This window comes from Heloderma suspectum, chromosome 5, assembly GCF_057233095.1.
Source record: "Heloderma suspectum isolate Gila_16-S chromosome 5, 16-S_ref, whole genome shotgun sequence".
NCBI classification, from domain to species: Eukaryota; Metazoa; Chordata; class Lepidosauria; order Squamata; family Helodermatidae; genus Heloderma; species Heloderma suspectum.
Window position 1 is genome coordinate 23,243,054 of NC_139462.1, and position 15,079 is coordinate 23,258,132.

The 15,079-nt window shown below is 45.0% G+C and overlaps 1 protein-coding gene across 3 annotated transcripts in view; it reads left to right on the forward strand.

Moving 5' to 3' along the window:
* Nucleotides 1–5,961: 5,961 nt before the first annotated feature.
* AFF1 (ALF transcription elongation factor 1) overlaps nt 5,962–15,079 on the forward strand; it is a 234,480-nt gene continuing 225,362 nt past the window's right edge. For all 3 annotated transcript variants that reach the window (XM_084855558.1, XM_084855561.1, XM_084855563.1), the window contains exons 1-2: nt 5,962–6,184; nt 15,013–15,075. In XM_084855558.1, the coding sequence (XP_084711684.1) occupies nt 15,041–15,075 (35 nt within the window). In that variant the 5' untranslated portion in view covers nt 5,962–6,184; nt 15,013–15,040. The remainder of the gene's footprint in view (nt 6,185–15,012; nt 15,076–15,079) is intronic.

Below are 15,079 nucleotides of genomic sequence, written 5' to 3' on the forward strand. Positions count from 1 at the left end.
CTCATTGGAAGGACAGATAATGAAGCTGAAGCTCCAATATTTTGGCCACCTAATGTGAAGAGAAAACTCCCTGGAAAAGACCCTGATGCTGGGAAAGACTGAAGGCAAAAGGAGAAGGGGACGGCAGAGGATGAGATGGCTAGATAGCATCACGGATGCAATGAATATGAACTTGAGCATGCTCCGGGAGAGAGCGCAGGACAGGAAGGCCTGGCGTGCTATGGTCCATGGGGTCACGAAGAGTCGGACACGACTGAACGACTGAACAACAACAACAATACTTATTTATCACATTTTTATTGCAGCCTTCCTCAGAGGAGCTCAGGAAGGTATAAATAGCCCCCCCCCCCCCGCGCGCATGTTATTTTCACAACAACCCTGTGAGGTAAGTCAGGCTGAGACTGACTGGCTGAAACTCACCACGTAAGCTTCATGGCTGGGCAGAGATCCATTTCTCAGTTAGGCTGACGGAAATGCTGCAATGGAGTTTCCTAACTCAAACCTCAGACCACATGCTGCAGCAACTCCCACTGAAGTCAACTAGCTCAGGAGTAAGTGGTCTTAAATCTGCAATTTGAATCACAGATTAAAACAATCAAGCTGGAGAAAAAATACAATTTTAATGGCACTGGGTCAGGCAACTCCCATGTAATAAGTTCCGCAGCTTTTGTGATCAGGTATATGAGGTCTTAACATAGAATCATAGATCATAGAATAGTAGGGTTGGAAGGGGCCTACAAGACCATCGAGTCCAACCCCCTGCTCAATGCAGGAATCCAAGTCAGAGCATCCCTGACAGATGGCTGTCCAGCCTCATCTTGAATGCCTCCAGTGAGGGAGAGCCCACTACCTCCCTAGGTAATTGGTTCCATTGTCGTATTACTCTAACCATCAGGAAGTTTTTCCTGATGTTCAGCCAGAATCTGGCTTCCTGTAACTTGAGCCCATTATTCCGTGTCCTGCACCCTGGGATGATCAAGAGATCCTGGCCTTCCTCTCTGTGACAACCTTTCAAGTCCTTGAAGAGCGCTATCATCTCTCCCCTCAGTCTTCTCTTCTCAAGGCTAAACATGCCCAGTTCTTTCAGTCTCTCTTCATAGGGCTTTGTTTCCAGTCCTCTGATAATCTTTGCTGCCCTCCTCTGAACCCTCTCCATCTTGTCTGCGTCCTTCTTAAAGTGTGGTGCCCAGAACTGGACACAGTACTCCAGATGAGGCCTAACCAGTGCTGAGTAGAGGGGGACTAGTACTTCCTGGGATTTGGAAGCTATAGCATTTGCCTTTTTTGCAGCCACATCACACTGTTGGCTCATATTCAGCTTGCGATCTAAAACAATTCCAAGATTTTTCTTGCTTGTAGTGTGGTTGAGCCACGTATCCCCCATCTTGTAACTGTGCATTTGGTTTCTTTTTCTTAGGTGCAGAACTTGGCATTTATCCCTATTAAATGTCATTCTGTGCTCCAGTCTATCAAGATCACTTTGAATTTTGTTTCTGTCTTCCAAGGTATTAGCTATCCCGCCCAATTTTGTGTCAGCTGCAAATCTGATCAGCATTCCCTGCACCACCTCCTCCAAGTCAATAATACAAATGTTGAAGAGCACTGGGCCCAGGACTGAGTCCTGCAGTACCCCGCTTGTTACCTCTCCCCAGTTTGAGAAGATCCCATTGATAAGCACTCTTTCAGTCTGATTCTGTAGCCAACTGTGGATCCACCTGATTGTTGTTTCATCTAGCCCACTTTGAGCTAGTTTGCTCATCAGGATATCGTGGGGCACTTTGTCGAAAGCTTTGCTGAAGTCGAAGTATATGATGTCCACAGCATTCCCACAGTTCACAAGGGAGGTTACCTGATCAAAAAATGAGATCAGATTCGTCTGGCAGGATTTGTTCTTGACAAATCCATGTTGTCTTCGAGTAATCACTGCATTGTTTTCAAGGTGCTTCAGATGGATTGCTTTATCATCTGCTCCAGAAATGTCCCAGGGATGGATGTCAGACTGACTGGTCTGTAGTTCCCAGGTTCCTCCTTTTTACCCTTTTTGAAGATAGGGACAACATTAGCCCTCCTCCAGTCATCTGGCACTTCACCCGTCCTCCATGATTGCTCAAAGAGAATAGACAGCAGTTCTGACAGTTCTTCTGACAGTTCCTTTATTACTCTAGGATGCAGTTCATCTGGCCCTGGAGATTTGAACTCATTCAAAGTAATGAGGTGTTCCTTGACCATATGCCTATCGATCTCAAGCTGCAATCCTGCCCCTTCAGCCTGTACTTCGCCTTTGCCAGGGGGGTCACAGACCCTCTTTTGGGAGAAGACTGAGCCAAAGTAGGAATTGAGCACTTCTGCCTTTTCTTTGTCATCTGTTATTATTTTGCCATCCTTATTTAATAGCTGAACCACCATTTCTTTCCTCTGTCTTTTACATGGAGGTAGGCAACCTGGTATCGTCCAGATATTTAGGATTGCAACTCCCACAATCCCTGACCATTGGCCATGTTGGGTGGGGTTTGTGGTGGTTATAGCGAAAAACGTCTGGAGGGCAGCTGGAAGGTCCATTCCCTTGGTGGCTAACTGTTTTCTACCTCACACTCTGGTGCTTGGGTCTTAAAATCTCTGTTCTTGCTGGGATTTAATTTGGACTTCTTATCTTTCCCTCTTCCTGGCTCTCCTGTGAACTTTGCAGCACTCCCTGAGCACTGTTAAGAAAAGCCTGATTTTCCATCAAAAGTGCAGTTTTGTGTGGGATGAGACATGAAACTTAATCTTGCCTGCGTGCGCTCAGCACCTCTTGGGAGGAGAACAGATTAATGGATCTTTTCTTTGCACCAAGGTTAGTTTATTTTGGTACTCTGATAAGGTTGTTAAAGTCTTTCCCTGAACAACAGATGGTCTCCTCTCAAATATTCCTGAAAAGACCCACAATGACTTATTTTTCTATATTGCTGGAACTGCAAACATCCTCAAAGTAAAATACTACAAATAAAATTAACCTTGGTATTGTCACAATGGCTCTGTATTCCTCTGAGATAGTAAATATAATGTTCATTGTTTTTTAAATACCTGATATTTTAAATCTATGTTGATTTTACCACTCCTCAGTTAATATAATGCTAATTGCTAAGCATATTTGCTCCTGTTTTACACAGGGCTCTTTCCTCATAGTAACAGCACAATGCTAATGCATGTCTACTCAGAAGTAAGTCCCAGTGAGTTCAATGGGTCTTACTCCCAGGACAGCCTATGTATGCCAGGCATATCGAAATACAGTATGCTGTGGAGGTGTGAGGGCCTGTGGTGGAACGGAAGGAAGAAAGTGTTACATGCAGAGATATGACACACATGCTATTCCAGACTTCAGCCATAGCTTGCATGTTAAGAACATAAGAAGAGCCCTGCTGGATCATACCAAAAGTCCATCTAGTCCAGCATTCTGTTCACACAGAGGCCAACCAGCTGTTGACTAGGAACCCACAAGCAGGACACAAGTGCAACAGCATGTTTTCAGATCAATTTCCACAAATATGAGGACAAGAAATTTGTTTTTTCCCCTCTCTTTTAAATGAAATACAGCATTATTGTAAGATGCCCTGTGTTTAGGTAATGAATTAAGATAATAAGAAACAGTGCTAGTGTTAAACACAAATTGTGGCTTGTTTGCAGGGATGAGTCCAGACACAATGGGGCTGTTCGCACAACATGACAGGTGAGGCTGTGGCGTGTGCCACCACCAGATTACATATCCAACCCTCACTCAGGGGTTGTTGTGTCGCGTGAACCTGGTATGCGCAGGTTATGCGAGGGTTGAACAACCCTCGCATAACCCTAAAACAGTCCATGTTGTTTAAGGCTTGCATAACTCATACTGGGTTTGCACAACACGATAACTCCTGAGTGGGGACTGGATATACAACTTGGTGCCTACAGGCCCCCATGGCTCACTGTAGGTTAAATAACCCACGATGAGCCATCGGGTGTCATCTGAACCCAGTCAATGACAAGACAGGCTTCAACAGAATACCCCTTCGCTTAGCATTATGTGCAAACCAGGCCATTGAAATGGGCCCTGTGGAAATTAAGTTTTGCCCTTGCTTTTGGCTCCTCACACTGAGATGTTATGCCTTCTCCTGGAGATCTTGAAAAAGAGGCTAAGCCCTTGAAGTTTTGGGTGAAACTCTGAGAACCAGTAACATTAGCAGTGGTTCATTTATATCTGGAAAACGAGTGGTACCTTCTGACCTGGAAACTCTGCTTCCCTAATCTCATATATGTTCGAGCTGGTTATGCTTGTTCCTTGGGGGAAAGTTGTATGCTGCACATACTTAGGAGCACTTAATAGTATTTCAGACCTTCAGTGCTTAATCTGGGTACTGAAAGCCCATTCTGAGCCTTGGTGAATTCTCACTCAAAAAGCAAATATAATTAAAAGAGTGGGGAAGAAGGACAGTTAATCTAGGCTGTGGTTCCATAAAGCAGGGGTGGGCAGAAAGTAGATCTCCAGATGTTTTCTTCCATAAAGAATCTGAAATAAATGGGTGTGACTTTTTAGAGATGCAGAAACTAGAATGGACATGATACTTAATGTCCCCTGCAAGAAACATGCTTCTCTCTTTATTTTCTCTTTCTAGCAATGAACCTGAGAAGGAGTTCTGTATAACTCCAAAGCTTGCATTCCACATTGTGAACCTTGGTTGGAACCGTGGATTAAAGCATTATTTTACACTCTGTGTGAATTTTGAAAGCAAGAGCTGGTGTGGTATAGTTTTTGTCACTACCTGGTGCCCTCCAGATGTTTTGGACTACAACGCCCAGAATTGCTGTCCATTTGCCATGTTCACATGTTGGGGCTTATGTAGTCCCAAACATTTAAGAACATAAGAAGAGCCCTGCTGGATCAGACCAAGGGTCCATCTAGTCCAGTGTTCTGTTCACACAGTGGTCAACCAGCTGCCCAGGGGAAACCCACAAGCAGGATATGAGTGCAACAGCACCCTCCCACCCATGTTCCCCAGCAACTGGTGGACATAGGCATGGTGCCTCTGACACTGGAGGTAGCATATGGCCAACCAGACTAGTAGGCATTGATAGCCTTCTCCTCCAGGAATTTTCCTAACCCCCCTTTAGAGCCATCCAAATTGGTGGCCCTCACTATGTCTTGTGGTAGCAACCACGCCTGGTCTGGGGGTTTGCCTCAAATCTCTCTTTAGCCACAAGCTCACAAGTGGGCACTACTCTCTCAGCCTCAGTTCCCCTTCTCGAGTATGGGGATGATGTGAGCATAGGAAGGTGTGTTATGCTCAGTCCCACTCATGAGCCCAGTTCTAGTGGGGACTCTCCAGGGAGACCCTCGTTGCCTGCTCCCTGACCTTTATAGCTGGGGATGCTTTGGGCCTCCCGCGTGCAAAGCATGTGAGCATCCGCTGAACGACGGCCTTTCCCTCCGCTGATCTCCTCCAATAACATTGCTCTACTTTGCAGGGCTGTTGCAGGCGTTACTTACACAACGCCTGTGCAGTGCCTGGAACTGTGAAATGGTTGCGGCTTTGGAGCGCGCTCGTTTTAGTCCCACTGGCCCGGCTGGCTGCACGTCGCTAAGGAGAAGGAGAAGGGAAGGTTCCGCCTTTGCGGAGTCGTGGGGCCTCGAACCTCGGGACCGAGCGGGCTCTTGGCATCTGCAGAAGCGGAGGGCTCCTGTGCCAGCGGGGGAATGCGTCCGCTCCGGGTTTCAATCCAGAACCAGTCAGACCTCTACAGGAGGGATGCAAGGCGCTGAACCCATAGGCTTTAGAGTTCTGACCGGTTCTGGCCGAGCCCCGGAGCGGATGCATCGCCCCTCCCCTGATCGGCAGAGCCGGAGACTTCGGGTTCTTCCGGAGACGCTCCGGCGGCCGCAGAGAGGGGCGGGAGGAGTTCTCCCCTGGAAGGGGCGTGTCGAGAGCTCAGGAGGCGGGGCTAGAGCCTCCCGGAGCCGCTCTCTCGCCGCCGCCTTCGGACAGCCAATCCAGCTTCGCTCTGTCCCAGGAGCAGCAACAGGTTACAGGGGCGGGGGGGAAGAGCGAGCGAGCGAGCTGAGCCGCCTCGCGCCCCCCCTTCCCCCTGCAGCTGCTGGAGCGAGGGCGCTCCCAGCACCTCCGTACATCACCCTCTCCCGGCTCCAGATGGATTTCGCATGGTTTTAGCGGAGGTGAGAGTCCATTCCCCCCCCCTTTTTTTTCGCATAGAAAATAATAAAACAACGACTCCAAAACACCCTTCGATTTCTGCTGTGCAGGGAATGGAGAACGCCGTAGTTTGGAAAAGGGGCGGAAAGACCAGTCACGGCTGGATGGTGCTTTTTTTAAAAAAAAAAAAGAAAGAAAGAAAAGTTTTCTGCACGGTGGTGGTGGTGTTTTTTTCCGGCTGTCAGTGCTAATCCCGTTACGTGGTCTCTGTTACCCGGTTCAGCTGCTTTAAAAAGCAAGCAGATGACGATTTGCCGCAAAACGCTGGAAGGCGTTAAAACCGATTTCTGTGCGGGGTTTATTTGCGTGAGAATAGCCGAGAACTTTGGAGCCTGCAGGGCAACGAACGGGTAGTGTGGCGGGTTGGAAAAGGGCGATGCTGGATGGTGTCTCGATATTGTTGTTTAATCCATGTTTACCTTGCCCCATTGAAAAATTTCAGAATGCCTTACAACAGCCCCCTCTAACCTGGCACCCTCCAGATGTGCTGGACTGCAAACTCCCATCTTTCTCAACCAGTCAAACACATCTGGAGGACACCGCTTTGGAGAAGCCTGCCTCGTAGCAGAAAAAGTGCATTGCTTAATGGCTTAAAAGTTAAAAGTGTTTTCTTTGCCTCATAGTCTGATCCAACTTTTTCACGCCCAGCGTTACTTTTTAAGATTCCATGTTTTCTTCTTTGAATTTTGACCCATTCTTCAAACACATACTCAAACACACATGCCAGCTGCAGTTTTCTGGATGTTATTTTTTAAAATTATGTCTTACATTTTCTTAAAGTGAATAGAGAAGTTTGGTTTTATCTAGTGAGTTGCTTCACTACTGAGTTGCTTCACACAATACGTGGCTTAAGAATATGAGCATATGTTGCTATCCCTCCACCCCATAGAGGTGTGGTGATAGAATTGGCCACCACACCTCCCTCAGGTGCAGACATAGCAGCGTATGTATTTTTTTGGGCCATGTATTATGTGCTTCCTAATGCTGCCCTTGTATGATGCTCAGACTGGTAAACTAGCATTCATTGTGTGCGTGTTTTTGTGTGTGTACCAGTTGTGTAACGAGGGTGGAGTGATGTGGACATCTGCCCTCTTGCACAATCTAGTCAGGGGTGCAAAATAGACCCCAAAGATCTGGCAATACATTTACAGTATTAGGATAATGTACCGTTATATTAAACTTCTTCACTTATTAACTATAACCTCCCAGGAGTTAGATAGGATGGCCTTTCTGAATTTGTGTGGCTCTAGAGATCAGGAAGGGGAGCCTGTCTGGGAGCCTATCCTAATCTAGAAATATTTAATTATGAGACTGGCCTTGTATATGTAAAATGTCTCACATTTACAAATTAAAAACGAAATTGTGAAGCAGCCTTGAAGTTATCTGCAGTTCAAATGTGTTGTAAAGTCTGTCATGAAATAGACATTGACTGCTGAGGTGAGCTCTAAATAATCCATCAAATTGTGAAACAAATGGTGTATAATAGGACAGAGTTGGGTTTGTTATTGTTGTGAAGTATTTGTGGTTTATGTTGACAAATGGTTTGTTCTGGAACTTTGTTCTTTAAGCCCATCTGTAGGAAGCCATGTAGAATTTTGCCCACTAGAGGTTGCTCATTCAATTTTGCTCTAGCCAACCCCTTTTCTCGCTCTCTGGTTTAGTAATTTTTATGCTCTGAGACTTTGGAGTAGCAGAGGCAGATACAAACGAATTCTGCAGTAACTAAATCATATTTGTTCACTGAGAAACAGTCAAAGGCTTGCCAAAGATGAGAGTGTCCCCTTGAAATGTGAGATTTCTGTGGCTCCACAGAGTCCAAGACTTTTGTTCCCATTAGATATGCAGCAAATCCAAAATACTGTTTTGGCTCTTAAGATTTTTTTTTTTTTTACTCTGTTCCCCATAATAGTGGTTTGACGCCTATAGGAGGTGCACTTTGCTATTCATGGATGATGCTTTGAAAAATAATGTTAGCATTTAAGGAACACTTGCCCTACCCAAAGCATTTGTTCTGAATTCCAACCAGTTCTGTGTGTTTTGCTTTATCTTCATTTGAAAGGATAAAGAGTTTCGTGCCACCTTAAAACAGCTTTACACATCCTGGCGCCCGTCAGATGTGTTGGACTACAAATCCCAACATCCCTCAGCCCTCTTTGCCAGATGCATGAAGTGGGTTACGTCAGTTGGTAGGCCTATATACGTTGTGAGAACAGAGAAAAGGGGATTATTTTTACAAAGAGAGGCCGGTATGAGAGGTTAATATACAGAGGAGAAATGCAAACAGAATCCATTAAAAAACTCTTGCCGCGTCTTAGATATTGGCCTCACTTTATAAAAAATATTCCCCATTCCTCTTTTTCTGTTCTCTCACACAACCACTTCATACATCTGGCAAAGTCAGCTGTGGCCCATGGAAGCTTATGCCTTTCATACAATCCTGTACCCACTTACCTGGGAGTAAGCCCCTTGCTCTCTGGACTGTACATCTGAGTACAGATGTACAAGATTGCAAAATATGTGTCAGTGCTGCCTTCCCCAACTTGGTGCCCTCCAGATGTTATGAACGTCAACTCCCATCAACCTCTGCCAGCACAGCAAATGGTCAGGAATGCTGGGAATTGTAGTCTAAAACATCTGGAAGGCACCAGGTTGGGAGAGGCTGTATTAGAGGTCTTTAAGACTCTTTCTTGCTTTTGCTCCAGCCATGCTACCCCTTTGTAATTCTGTTTGCTGCTGTGTATTGTTTCATTTAAGGCATTATATTTTTGCATGCTTTACTGTCTCTATGGGATTTACCCTCACAACAACCCTGTGAGGTTGATAATTTATTACTCCCATTTTACAGATGGGGATCTTAGGGCAATGTCCATTCCTCCTGCTGTGCTCCCACTCATTCTGTTGCACTAGCAGGAGCTGTGCAACAGAACCTAGCATTTCAGAAAGCAACCCCAGTTACAAATAGTTGAGTCAGGCTTGTATGTGCGTGCGCGCGCACACACACGACCCTCCCCCTCCCATATTTGCATGTCATATGCTAACAAAATCCATCCAATTGCATGGGGGCTGCATTGCCAATTTTAAGTTGTGCATGAAAGCAAATTAGCATGCTTCCTCCTTGTTCAAATGCATGACATGCCGCAGGATGTGCGTTCCTTCCTGTTTTGCCATCATGCCTGTGCACAGAAGCTTAGATGTCTGATTTCAGCTTGGATTGATGATTCTGATCCAAAGTAGACTCGGAGAGGAATCCAGATTGCTGCTACTATTTTATCATTTTTTTTACAAAGTGTTTTACAATCTTTGGGTGCTGGCAGTTTATTACTGTTATTCTGCTGGATCTACAACCATACCAATGTCACAGAGTCAAATTAGCAGCATATCCAAAACAGGTGTTTTAAGTATAATAAAAACTTTTGAAGTATGGAGTTGAGTTAATACCAATGAACATGTTTTTGGTCCTTTAACTCATCCTTCCCCATCCTGGTGCCCTTCAGCTCTGTGTTGGACTACAACTCTGGCTGGGATATTCTGGGAGTTGTAGTCCAACACATTTGGAGGGAACCAGGCTTAAAAAAGTTGGGGAAGCGTGATTTAACTTAATCCATACCAATGTTTGTAGCCTCCAAGGAACCCAAGGCAACTTGCATGAGTCTCTTCTTCTCTATTTTATCCTCATAACTAGGATAAACAACTGGGGACTAGAGCCAGAACTGCCAGGTTCCAATCCAACTAACCTCTACACCACATAATAAAAATGTTTCTACTATTGTTTTAATATAACTCTTTCTTTGCTTTGATTTTTGAATTGTTCCTTCTTCTCTCCGTCTTAGCAATGTATATTTGACATTTTTAATTTTACTTTTCTTTAGAAACAGGGTCAGAGCAAATTCTATTTGTAGCATAAATAAAATATGTATTAATAGTATTAGTAATTAATAATTTAGGGAGCAATCCTATGGCCACTAGACACTGTCTAGAGGGCCATAGGATTGCTTGGTTTCTGGGAACTGCACTTCCCTCCCCTGCCCCCTCGTAGCTGGTGTGGTTCTCTCCGTACCAGCTATGTCTCTATGCTTGGAAATGGAGCAGGGAGACAGGGAAAAGGGGCAGTCCTGGGGGCAGGGAGGGGAGGAGACCACAGAAGCTGCTTTATGCTGCTTCCTATCAGGTCTCCAGCCCCCCCCCCCCAATGGCCCATCTAGGCAAAAACGCAGGGTGGTCAGAGCATGGAGGAGAGGATCTGCTCAAGCCACCCTGCATAGGATAGTCGGTAGCTCTGATTTTGGAGGCTGGCAACTATCTGGATAGGATTGCACCCTTATAGTACAATCCTGTGTGTGTGTGTGCTTGGAAGTATGTCCCACTGTTTTCAGAGGGCTGCTCTCCCAGGAAAGTATCCATATTATTGCACGCTCAGTGCAGAACTCATTCTCTAGCACTGCATTAAAAGTGAAGAGAACATAATTTGCTACATGTTTAGCTTAGAAAAAAGTCAAATACAGAGATACATGATAGGGGTGTATAAGATTAGGCATAGTGTGGAGCAAATGGGTAGGAAGAAGTTTTTTCTCTCCCGTAATAGTAGAAAATGGTCAATACTAGAACTACATGAAGCTGAATGGTGAGAGGTTCAGGACAGATAAAAGAAAGTACTTCTTCAGACAGCGCATAGTTATATGGAATTTGCTCCCAGGAACTTAGTCATAGCCATCAACTTGAATGGCTTTAAAAGGGGATTAGCCAAATTCATGGAGGATAAAGCTATCAGTGGGCTCTAGTCCTGTTGGCTATGTGCTACTTTCAGTATCAGAGTTGGGGAATGGCTGTTAGTCACGGCAGGTATATATTATGTCCAGTAGTAAAGGCAGTATGCCTCTTAATACCAGTCGCTGGGGAACACGAGCAGGAGGGTGCTATTGCACTCATGTCCTGCTTCTGGGCTTCCTACAGACAGCAGTCTGGCCACTGTGTGAACAGAATGCTGGAGTGGATAGGCCTTTGGTCTGATTCAGCTTGGCTTTTCTTACATTCACCTTCCAAACAGAAAGGTGGGACTGGACTGTGCTGGTGATGGTGTGGGAGTAGAACACAGAATAAGATTAAGGAAGGCCTTAGTTCAGATAGTTTGAGAAACACTGCCTAAAGTCAAACTTTACCTGCTTTTGTTTTTCCTGATTTTCTTCTTTTTAAGGGAGAAGCTGCAATCCCCAATGTGGTGTAGTGGTTAGAGTGTTAGAATGGAACTTGGGAGATCTGGGTTCTAGTCCCCACGCAGGCCATGAACCTCACCAGGTGACTTTGGGCCAGTCACTGACTCTCAACCTAACCTCACAGGGTTGTTGTGAGGATAAAATGGAGGGCAAGAGGAGGATGTACATTGCCTTGGGCTCCATGGAAGAAAGGCAGATATAAATGTAATCAGTCTCAGAGATAGGCCTTGCTGGGCTGGTATGATTTTTAGTTGACACCAATTTCTGAGCCGTACAGCATGGAATAAATGAATACAACAGTGTGACCAAACTCCTTTCGTAACTGGTTTCCTTAGCAGCCTGATGATACTGCTACCGGCTAGCAGTTGGATGTTGCCATCCTGTGTGAGACATAGCTGCTTTGGAAGCCACAACAGAAGAGAAAGCAGACAACTGTTTAGGAAGCGGTGAAAGCTCTGTGGTTATAAGGTGACTGGCTACGAACATGGCAACAAAGATCATAAAGTTCCTTGTTAATGAAGGGCTTGATTCTATGCAGGTTTAGACAGAAAAAGTCCTACAACTCCCAGCATACCCCAGCCAGCTACGCTTGTAGGACTTTTTTCTGTCTAAACCTTTATAGGGTTATGCCCCAAAAGCACTATGTGAATTGCATATCACCCCTTCTTTCAGGATTCAGCATTATCTGAATATGTTCAATTCAGCAATGGCCATTTTTTGGGCTGGCCATGTCTTCTAGCAAAGGAACATAGGAAACTGCCTCAAACCGTGTCAGACTATGATCCCTTTGGCCCAGTATTGTCTGTTCTGACTGGCAGCAGATCTGTAGGGTCTCAGTCACTCCCCACTACCTGCTACTTGATCCTTTTAACTAGAGATGTCAGGATTTGAACCTGGGACCTTTGGCTTGCCAAACATGTTCATGACCATGGAACTATAGTCGGGTAAAACACATTGACAAGGCCTTCATGCCAGAAAGTTGTACTCTTGCACAAGCACTCAGCTCTTTCTTGGTTCTTTTGAAGATCGTTTCAAAACCATTTGTATTTTTAATTATTACATTTTTACCCTGAGCTTTTTCCGAGAAGCTCAAGGGGTATTCGTGGCTGGGAATGATGGGGGTTGTAATCCAACACATTTAGAGGGTGCTAAATTGGGGAATGCTGCCTTAGTTTGTCTAGCACTCTTAAGCACGCGGACTCTACATCAGATCTGCTTGTCCAATTGAAAAAGAAATATTAAAAGGACCCCTCACCCCCACCCCAGTGGCCAAGTAAGACCAACTGCCCTGTGTGAAAGAACCAGGAGAGGGAAAGAGGGAGGTGAAGACACCATGGCATGCCTGCTTCTGGATCAGCCGTGACTGGTTCTGGTGCCCTGTCTACCACTTCTTTTCTCCATGTTCGGAGGAACTAAACCTTCTCTGTGTGTGGGAAGCTTTTGCCGCTGGTTTCTATTTTGCTTTTCAATTTCAGTATTTTAAAACTCTCTGTTCTTTTCAAATCTGTGTTTCGCTTCCTCACTCCCACTCACCCATCCCATAGGGACAAAGGAAGCTGCCTTATCCTGAGTCAGAGTAATGGTCCATCTAGCCCAATATTGTCCACACTGACTAGCAGCGGCTCTCCAGGGTTTCAGGCAGGAGTTTTTGCAGCCCTACCTGGAGAAGCCGGGGGTCGAACCTGGGACCTCCTGCATGCACAGCAGCTGCTCTACCACTGAGCTATGGCCCCTGCCCCAAATAACTTGCAATTTCACTTCTTTCTTAGTCTGAATATTTTAAGTGCACAGTTCTTAAATATTATTTAGTGGGACAGTTTTATTTTGCAGACATCACGATGAGTCACTTTGGGGGCTCCAGTTCAAAAAGCAGGAATCAAATTCATATTTTTTTTTTAAAAAAAAAGCAACGCCGGCATGACCAATGAGCAAAGGGCTGGATGTGCCTGATCCCATCTGATCTCAGAAGCTAAGCAGGGTCAGCCCTGGTTAGTACTTGGATGGGAGACCATGTGGGAATCAGGCTTCCTGCATTGAGCAGGGGGTTGGACTCGATGGTCTTGTAGGCCCCTTCCAACCCTATGATTCTATTATTCTAGGACCTGGCGTCTGCGCTCTCACTTCCTCACTGGCTCCCCCAATACAATTTTGCAGCTTTAGAAATTGCTTGGCTTACTAGTGGAGTTGGGCCAGCCTTGGGAGCCTGTAATCTTCCTGCTCTCAACCCAGCATAATTTTTTTTTTATTTTGCTTTGCTGACAGAACTTGTTCCAGTCCATGCTGTTTACTTTTCTCCTTGAACTTTCATAAGTTCCAGCACCAGCCTTCCGTGCCACCCCCTCTCCCATTTCTTTCTATTGTAGCTGGAACTCTTTGCATGCCTTTTAGTAACTGCGAGGAAGTAGTGTATAATAACAATAGTCTATAGGGAAGCTTTCTCTCGAGGAAGCTGTCTCTAATATATATCCGTTTTGTGTTTATAAGTATTTCTAGCAGCATTGAATTCTAGGCTTGAAGCCTGCTGTTGAAAGTAATGCTGGGGTTTCAGCAAACCACTTAAAAGAAAGCAAACTTCCTGTGCCGTGCTTTGAAGGAAGCCTCTGCGTGTCTTAGAATTCTTAAAATGCTGAGGACTCCCTGTGTGTGTGTAGGGTGTGTGTGTGTTTGTCTGTCTGTCTGTCTGTCTGTGTCAGCATCAGCCAGGAGAGGGAAGGAAAGACTGTTTTGTCTGCAAAGCTGATGAAGGAACATGTCTAAAGGTCCCAGTGTTCGTTGTGTTCATTATTTGTTTCTCTGTACTCTCTTATTCCATTTCCTCCCCTACGTTGCTACCAAATTTTATCCTCACAACAATGCTGCAAGGTAGGTGCGCTTGAGAGGTATATCCAACCTTACAAGTGAAACTTGCAGAAAGCTGTGTTTGTCCATGGTTTAATTTTTAGAACAAATTCCAAAGCCAGCTATAGCATGATACCTTTATTAGGACCCATTAAAAAGTCACAAAGTAGGGAGCAAGCTTTTGAATTCATCAGAATGCTTCTTCAAGTTTGACATGAAACAAAAAAGCAAGGGGAGAAAGAGAAGGGGAAATGGTTGGGCATGAACAAAAGCCCAATTCTACAGTTGTGATACTTAAAAAAGAATGGAGGTGGTGTTGCACAGACCTTTCTCAACCTGGTGCCTTCTACATGTTTTGGACGGCAACTCCCAGCTAGCATGACCATTCGTGATTATGGCAGTTGTAATGCAACACACCTGGAGGACACAAGGTTACAGAAGGAAATATATGTTGCATCCATGCCCACCCTACTGGGACTATTTTTTTAAGCTCTTGGATGTGTGTTTTCTTCATGTAGTATCCAGCAAAGCTTCTGGTGAACTCAAAAGCTTGTTCACCACTACATGAATTTTTAGCCATAAAGGCACTACGCTAAGATTGGTGGTATCTTACTGGTGTTTTGGGGAGTAATAAGATAAATATTGGAAAGGGCTTTGCAATTTAAAAATGCTATATGGAGTATGATTTTCTTCAAAAAGTGATCTCTTCAGTTGATGCGTGATTATTATTTCTTCTTTTCCAGATGAGCTGATTTGCACAGAATTATTAAGATGGCTTCCACCAATGCGGCAAAGAGCAAAAATGGGTAA